The sequence below is a fragment of the Polypterus senegalus genome, chromosome 17 (genome assembly GCF_016835505.1).
Source record: "Polypterus senegalus isolate Bchr_013 chromosome 17, ASM1683550v1, whole genome shotgun sequence".
In the NCBI taxonomy this organism is placed as follows: domain Eukaryota; kingdom Metazoa; phylum Chordata; class Cladistia; order Polypteriformes; family Polypteridae; genus Polypterus; species Polypterus senegalus.
In genome coordinates, this window is record NC_053170.1 from 47,597,585 (window position 1) to 47,606,776 (window position 9,192).

Below are 9,192 nucleotides of genomic sequence, written 5' to 3' on the forward strand. Positions count from 1 at the left end.
CTGCCTTGAGGGGAATACCCATTACACAATACCTGATAGTGTATTAAGAGTTCCTGGATCAGACACACTCAGTCATTCATCAGGTCAGCCAAATGTCTATGACACTCAGCATGTAGTGGGGATTTAAAACGTCTATTCCATTATTTGTTTCATTATCGAAAGCTAAAGGTTTCAGTTAAATGAAACTCAAAACAGAAAAGAGGAAGACCTGCATGTTAGGTTAAGTGGTGGTTTCACTTGGAGCTACCGCGGGTGTGTGCCATTCTAGCAAAAGTTGATTTTTATTTTAATCCCAAAGCAGCCAAGACAAACTGCTGGTTCCATTTACCTTGAACAGAATTAGCTAATTTAGAAAATGGATGGATGGCCAGCAGGGTGTAAAGTTACGTGATGGAGAACAGTCGATGAAAGCTTACAAAACTGTAGCAATTTTAGTAATCAGCCACTCTTGAGTTTCAATAGGCAGACAGTATTGTGACAGTACTGGAGAATTGGTAAGGGAATCACTTAGACCACAAATTGTGCTTTGTCAAAACATTTACTCTGAAAATAAAAATAAAGAACTAATTTATTTTTAGAACCTGCAACACTAACTATACAGATTAAAAACTGATTTTCTTTTTAAGAGAGGTGTTTAGGTTTAGGATTGACTAATCTGTTAATTTCACTTTCTGTTTGTGCCGTTCTAAAACATCATCCTAAAATGAGCACACTTTTTCACTTTCAAAATATCAGAAGACTAAAAGTGATTATTTCAAAAAGGCAATGTAATACTAAACAATACTTACGGGATTATCAGGGTAGGCACTGGCTCCCTGTGATTATATACTGCAAAAGAACATTAGAAAAAAGTTTAATAGAAACCTTAACCTTTTCTAAATATTTGTCACAACTGACATACACGTAGGGTCAGTGATATAGAGGAGACACGTTAACTTGTGGCTTAAATTATATTCACATTGCCTGCCTGACGTCAGCCTATTAGAAGGTCAAAAGCAGCTAAACTTAATCTACTACAGGATAGTTCAAAGCCACCATTTTTCATAACCTACATGATTTTAGGATATGGAAGTAAACCACAGTGCCTGCCGAAAAATCCACATAGATGAGAACAAATTGGGAACTAAACCTTCAAAGCTGGGCAACACTACAACTAACCATTGTACCTGTGAGCCTGAAGTTCTGAAAGGATCTTCACTTTAATGGGTGTTTTACCTTTTACCATTCGATGTATTGCTCAACACATGCATGTTCTGGAAAGTACTTTAAAGTTTAGTTCAATTTAAAGAAAGGTTTCCACCTACAACAAAACATGAAGTTATACTGAAAAATGCATTGGTCCAAATCTATACAGTAATCGACTGATTTACTAATTGATAATGCTGTTGCACTTTTGATAACTTAGCATGCTGGAATGAACGTCTCATAAAATAGACTAGACAATACTCCTAGAAATGATGCAGCATCAGATTGGTATCATTAAGGCACCATAATGCACTAGTGTGTCTATCTGAGGACTTACGAAAGCAGATCCCAGGTCACTAACAACTATTGCTTGGATATAGCGGCTCAATGAAATAAGATGCACCGAGCTCTTAGAAATCATCAAGTTAGGACAAACTGCAACAGTTCAATTGTAAAGAGGATGTGATGGCTCTGAGTGTGCTTCTCGGATTTCATTTTTTTTTTTTCGGCTTTAGACTCTTAAGTTTATTTCAGAATTTATTGCAGACCAACCAATATTTAAAATGGATATGAAAAAAAAATGTTCATACCATCCTTCCCTTTTTCTAGTCTTTTCAGTGCCATTCCTGGACTTTGAAACCACAGATACAAGACGGCACATCTCTGGTGCACAGACTGTTTGAAAATGTCAATCGGCTGATCAGTGTGCATTTGTAATGTGGAGGAGCCCACACGAACACAGGGAACACATGAGGGGACTGGGCGGTCTCGTGCTCTGGAACCCCTACAGATTTGATTTTTTTTCTCCAGCCTTGTGGAGTTTTTTTTTTTTGTTGTTGTTTTTTCTGTCCACCCTGGCCATCGGACCTTACTTACACTGTAAAAAATAAATCTTCCTTCCCGTTTACCACTCATTCCTGGGACATTATTTGATTGAGATATACTTTTTGAAGAAAGTTTAAAAAAAGAAAAGACAATTTTCATTGACATTTGAATGTCAGTAATTCAGTAAAAATTATCCTCAGACATTTGATTTAATTTTCCTTTGAAAATATAACTCCGTTGTTGTGACTATCTCTGTATGTTCAAATAAATAAAGATATATGGATTTTTAGCATGTATTTGTTAAGTCATTACTGTCCAGCGTTGCATACTCACTTTTTTTGAGTACTTTAATTCAAATGAAAATCGGAGTAAAATGAAACCATTTGTGCCACTACTTATATTTAATCAAACTCATTTACTTTAGGTAAATTTGAGTTAATTAATAAATTAAGTTTACTCAATAGTGCAGTATATTAAATCTACTCAAAAATATTGCTTGTAATTTGTTGCCTTATTTTTTTAAGTAATTTTAACGCAGTATTTTTTACAGTGTATTCTATGTTAATTAATGTTGACTTATGTTTATTTTTTATTGTGTCTTCTATTTTTCTATTCTTCATTTTGTAAAGCACTTTGAGCTACCTTTTTTTGTATGAATATGTGCTATATAAATAAATGTTAAATGATGGATGTCAACTGCACAGAGAACTGTCTGGAATTCAGGCACAGATACTGGGAAGCAACAAAGTACACTGCTGTGCCAACCTCTACAAAACAATAAAACAGCAATATTCCTGGACCTACTGGATAAGGTGACTGGGCAGAATATACCGAGTTGGCCATTCAGTCCTCCCCACTGACTCACTGGTTGCTTAATGTTCTTGGCCTGTAGTTAATAAAAGCAGTTGCACCATACGTATTGAAAAATGTTATGGAAAGGTAGGAGCTCCATAAAATAAATGGCATAAACAAAAGGAATACAGTAGCACATATCTATTAAACTGCAGACTAGATCGGATAGACTTAACACTTGTGCCATCTCAGCTCTTCCTGTGCTCACTCCCTCACCACAGGACAAACCATCAGGCATATTGTCATCTGCCTTCCTCACTAAATGTCCTCTTTAGTGGACCTTCCTGCTTCCATTTTTAAGTTACTATTACTTCATTTTAAGGGAATTGTTCTCATCTGCAAATCCTACACTCTAACAGTGTCACTAACTTTCCCGCCAGGAATAAGAAAAACCTAATCTCCAGCTTTTTATTCATTTGGAAGTGAGCAAACATCCTGGCTGTCTTCTCTTGGAGGTTTAGGACAGGAAGACGCCAATGGGCTGCATAACTGTTCATGACCTACTTCTACTAATTTTTAAATAGCTTTGTTAATACTTCATATTCTTGACCTGGCAGCATCTTAGCAGGATAACAATGCTTCCCCAACAGAAATAAAGTAAAACCAGATGTTTTCTCTTGTGGTTACGAGCAGCTGTCATTTTACCAAATGTAGTACTTCATCACCTTATGAAGAGTCAAAATTTGTTAATAAAAGAATAAGTAACACAGCTGAGTTAGCGGTAAATTGGACTGCCTCAGAGTTCCAGGGACCTGGGTTCAGTTCTTCTAAGCTACTGTCTGTTTGCAGGTTGCACATTCACCTCCTGTCTTCTAGATATACAATCTGATGACTTGGCACTTCAGCGTGTCATAGTGTAAGTAAGCGTGGGGTTGTGTCTGTCCAAGTGTGTCCTGGGATGAACAGAGATTCAGGGACAGTTCCCATTTTACACTCTATTCTATAGCCAGAAGTAATCCTACAAATGGATTAAGCAGATCCAATTAATTAATGGATAGCATAATGTTCAAGAAATTGTTTATAAACCAAATTCATTGTATATTTTTTGCATATTACACTCTTTGTATGTAGATTTTTAAAAATATGTTTACCTTTAATTTCAGTCTATATCAACATAATTAAGGATAAATTTGTATGGGTTTGGTAATTTTATTATTGAACATTACGCATTTTTAAAACGCATTCAAAATTACAGTAAACATTTGAAGCAAATATGAAACTGAATGAAACAAGTTTATCACCACATTAGAAACAGTTTCTGATAGTGTTCTTCCATCTATTTTATGAATTTGGTTTGTCCTCCAACATTGTAAAAGGGAGCCAAGTCTATGCTTCTCTTTAGAGTATAAGAGCCATGTGGGTGCAAAGCAGGAAACAGAAACCAACATGGGATACTTCTGTGCTTTTCATCTTAACATCATAAACTTTAAAAATCTCTCTTTGATAGAACGTCTTTCTTAGTACTTTGAAAAAAAAAATCACATCATAATACAGGATAAATCAAACAAAACAATGGGTAACCCATTTAATCAACCTCTCTGCCCAGATATTTTTGTTAGTTTAGTTTTGTAAAGTAAACAACAGTAGCAATTCAGGGCCGAGTTAACACATAAACTCAGAAAACAGATTTTTTAAAAATTAACACAAAGTGATCAATGCAGTGTTACAGTATCTCATAAAAAACTCTGAAAGACAAAAGAGAGACTGTCTTAATTAAAAAGGCATAGAAGATGAATGGATGAATGTTAAAGATGTGAAGTTAAATAAGTAACTGTACTTCTTTTGAATGTTATTAGCCCTTTCATAGTCAGTGGCATCACAAATAATTGTACATTTAGCATACAAGATGAATCAAACAATTCTTTATATCAGACACTGACAGAATAGTATATCAAACTGAGTAAAGATAAGGCAAAGGGAGTTTGGTTGTTTAAGCCACACCACTTGTCCAAAAATGAATAATACAAATACAGTATTGTTTTTCAAATAAATACTATTGTTAAATGGTTTATCTACTACCTATTTAAATTTACTTATTTGTCTGATTCCTTTATCCAAGGCAACTTACTAAATTTATGATAGAATTGGTTACTTTTCTTTTGGTTTTCCAATTGGAACACAGGCAGGTCAAGTGAATGGCTCATGGTCACACAGTCTCAGTAGCGGGATGTAAACCCACAACCTCAATCCAAAGCCTTAACCGCTACACAACTAACTATCATTTATAAGTTCAATTTTATATATTACTGATCTTTTTTGGTTCGATCAGCTCAGACTTTCATTTCATACTGAATTTAGAAAAGATATTTCGTTAAATAGCAAAACAAATACATTGCGATATAGCGTTTACTATTTGTTTCGGTCTGTGCCCTAAAGTAAACGATCAAAAATAAACATCCAAAATGCAGAAACGCCCAACCCACATGGCCCTTTATGCCGACACTCCAAACAACGCGCGCTGCTCCACAGAAGTCGTAATTAAAAAGCACATTGTGCGGCGGTGGGTTCGTCCTTGGTTCTTCAGCCTGATCCCGCCCCACTATTGTGCTCCTATTGGCTTTCTTCGCTACGCTGCCCTGCCTTATGGGCGGAGCACTCTTGTTTTTTTGAGGCTGCAAGCCCAGTTACTGCTACATTTCATTCGGGACACCGAAGGAAGACGGTGTCGTTCCAAAGAAGAGTTCAATCTGGTGGATTTTTTTTTTCCTCTTGAGGATTTTTTTTTTTTATTTGTAAATTCATTTTTTTGCTTCAATCTGGATTTTACTTCTCAGCTTTTAACCTAAACCCACAAAAGGTTTAGTTTTACTTTTTATTTTTTTTAATTTTGCGTTTTTAATACCGAAGGCAAGGATGGGATCCCACTTGTCCAAGGGTGTTATCGTCGAAGGAAAAGCCGTTGTCAATGAACCAGCCGCCAAAGCCAATGGCCAGGTGAGTTTAAATTCCCAAATTTTGTCATAATCGGGAGGGATCATTGTAACAGTTTGAACATATATTTAAAATTAATGTAGTGCTGGTAATGGCTGTAGGCAAACCTTAAATGATGTTGAATGAGACTAGAAGCCCGCGTCAGGCGATTGAGATGCAACAGTGTGAGTGTAGCAGGGCATCTTGTCTGGTCCGTAGGGTCGAGAGCGGTTGTCTTAATTTCATGAATGAAAGGTGTAACTTATCGCTGCCTTTCCTGTGGAAGTCCATAGTAAACGGGTTTCAAGTGAGGAGTTGAGTCCACATAGTGCTTTGTGTGGTCCATAAACGCTGACCAGTGGCAGTGCACAGAAGATCACGTCCCCACAGTTTGCCCACCTCCTCGGCATCAATGAATCGTTGAAATTCCAACGATCGTTCTAGCGATTAGGTGATTGAGAACAAAGGAGGTCACGACTAAACACCGGGGTTTTCTAGCTGTGATTCGCTTACCCGGTGGGCGAGAGCGAGGGAGCTTGGGGGTGGGGGGGAGAGAAAGCGTGTGTTGCACGTACTCACAAAGGAAAGGCTACCCATCCGCACGTGTGCATTGTAGGTGTGGTAGTGGACTGTTGTTTCAGCACCATCGTTGCATGTGGTTCATTTCTTGCCGAACATTATGTGTGCATAGCAAGTCGAGGTTTTCATCAATTATTTTTTTTAATACGTATCCGAAGCTGAAAAGGTTCTGCTCATCCTAAATGCAGATTAGCGATCCAGAGGTATTTAAATTCCTTTGTTTGCGGCACGTTTGGTTACTCAGTGGCGCCGTCTATCGGGTATAGGTTATATGGGGTGTGTCTCTTATAAAGTTTATGCCGATGAGATATATATAATATCATTTTTTTAATTACATAGTCATTTTTGTTAACAGCTTTAACGATGTGGTGTGTGGTGGGTTTTTTTTTTGCTATCTTTCCTATAGCTAGTAGACATGTTCGAAATATAACGAGCACCGTTTTAATTTACCATTTTATAATCTTCTAGGAGAATGGACATGTCAAGACCAACGGAGATCTTTCTCCAAAGGAAGAGGGTGAGGCAACCCCAGTGAATGGGAATGGCTCTGCTGATGCCCCTAAAGAAACAGAAGCTGCAGCCAGTGATGCCATTGAACCAGCACCAGCAGCTGAAGAGGCAAAGGCAGATGGAGAGGCAACAAAGGAGACGCCCAAAAAGAAGAAGAAAAAGTTCTCTTTGAAGAATTCTTTCAAGTTTAAAGGGTTGTCCCTTAAAAAAAATAAGAAAGGGAGCAGTGAGAATACCAAAGAAGCAGAGGCCAAGACTGAAGAAAATGGCCCAACTGCTGAGGCTAGTAATGCCTCAACAAGTGAGGCCAAGGAAAGTGTGCCTGCCTCTGAACCCAAAGCAGAAGAAACTGCGCCAGATGCAGAGAAACAGGAAGATGAAGCCACGCCGAAGGCTGAGGAGACCCCTGCCAAAGTAGAGGAGCAGGAGGCCGTTGAGAATAAAGTGGAGGCTGTGCCAGAGGCTGCTTCTAAACCAGCAGATACAGAAGAGTCCAGTTCAGCGACTGCCCCTTGTGAGCAAAAGGAAGAGTAGTGAATTTCGTTAATTTTGTGGACTGTTCTTGGCTATTTTTTTTTTCCCCAAGAAACAAAGACTACTTGTGGCCACGTTCATACAGATTTCACTCCCATCAATCTAACCACAGACTCACTGCCTTTGGTCTCCTGTGTATTTTTGTTTGAACTATTCCTCCCATTTTATGCAGATTCTGGTTTCAGGCAAAAGCAGTTCTTGGGCAGTTTTCATGTCTATTGACATTTGGGGAATGGTAACAGTTGGCCTTCGAACGTTTGGATTGTATGCAGTACATGGACGTTTCCTCTTCTAGACAGTTTGTCTCCTATTTAATAAGACACACAATGAACTGCTAGATAAATCTCTTGGTGGCCATCCACCTCTTCACCTTACAGTTTTGGAGGAGTGTACCTGATACTGCAATTTAAATGGACTAGTCCACCTCAACACTGTTAAAATGGAAAATCCTTTCAGTTTATAGAATTTCTTCCTAACTTGTTTTACCCATGTTTTTAAGTATTTTGTGCTGTATAGAATCAACAAATTAATAATTTTAAGGTTTATTTTTGTGCTTATTTTGGCTAAAACACAAAGCTTTGACTCTACTGCATTCACCTTTTAATAAGTAATGGGAGGGTTTGGTAATCCGCACCCTGTCAGTCTGCTTTTGTCTTTGTAAATACATTTCTGGCATTTTATTTCTTTGCTAACATTTTTAAAATGTTTTATTGTAATGTTAAGGGTTAATAAATGTTCCATCCCTGAAGTCTTGTCTTGCATAAAACTCCATTTTGGTTTTTAATGGCGTAGGTCCTCTTCTGGTAAACTTGGGTTTAATAGTTGTATAGAAGCACAATTTCCTTTGATATGGGTGTTTGATTCTGGACTCCTTGGTACCTGGTAAGCAAATCCTCTTTTTGTATTTACACTTTTTTCCTCCCCATATTCCAATATGTTAGAACCTGTAAGTGGCAAATACCTATCCATATTAGAAGATTTAATACCTGGAGCTGCAAAGGATTTTTTTTTTTCTACTCCAGGTGTCAGATTTAGATAACATGAGGTTTTATGGTTTTAAACGATGTTGCACGATGGTTTGCTGTTGTGGTAACAGCTGTGTTTTTTTTTAAACTGCACATTTTGTAAAAGTGTATATAAACCTGGTCCATTAGCAGAGAATTATTGTATATAATTGCTGAAAATTACTAATTAAACTTTTTTAGATGCTTCGGTATCTTGCAGAGCTCTAGATGCATGAAAGTAGAAAAGAGGTTCTTAATTGGCTGAAAAGGCCCCTCACTCTGCTTCAGGTGATACAACAGAGAAACTTGTAATTTTTGGTAAGTAATGTCTGTAGATATTTGAAACTGGTTGTGTCAATGCAAGTCACAAGCCAATCTCCCATTAAAATGGGACGGATCCTTGGACATTTATGGAAGAAGAAGCCACCCTTTGATAGTCAACACTCTCTCTCCCTTTGTGGTATCTGCGCAAAAAGAAATGTGCATTACGGGTGGGGTGGGTTTGTGAAACTGCTAACATAGTTTTGAACCAATCCACTGTGGCCGTGCCATTTTGATGTTTCCATCCTGGAGAACTGCACTGGACTAACATTGATGGATCCATTTTGGTGTATTCGGCATCTTTTTATAGTTCCATCCTTCTACATACGCCCCCCGACAATGTGAGGATTCGGTCTTCACTTTAACAATCTGCTGCTTGCATCTTCAAACAAGACCTGGTTTTGTGCCAGGGCAAGCTAACCCCAACTATTTTGAGCTGATGTCCCAAGTTCCTAATATATTCTGGATTTCT

At 37.8% G+C, this 9,192-nt stretch overlaps 1 protein-coding gene across 1 annotated transcript; it reads left to right on the plus strand.

Annotated features, from left to right (window-relative positions):
* The first annotated feature begins 5,497 nt into the window (after positions 1-5,497).
* On the plus strand, positions 5,498-8,156 carry marcksl1a (MARCKS-like 1a). The gene is made up of 2 exons (XM_039739743.1): positions 5,498-5,796; positions 6,820-8,156. Exons 1-2 carry the CDS (start codon positions 5,716-5,718, stop codon positions 7,393-7,395), a joined length of 657 nt encoding a protein of 218 aa, XP_039595677.1. The 5' UTR covers positions 5,498-5,715; the 3' UTR covers positions 7,396-8,156.
* Positions 8,157-9,192: the final 1,036 nt, after the last annotated feature.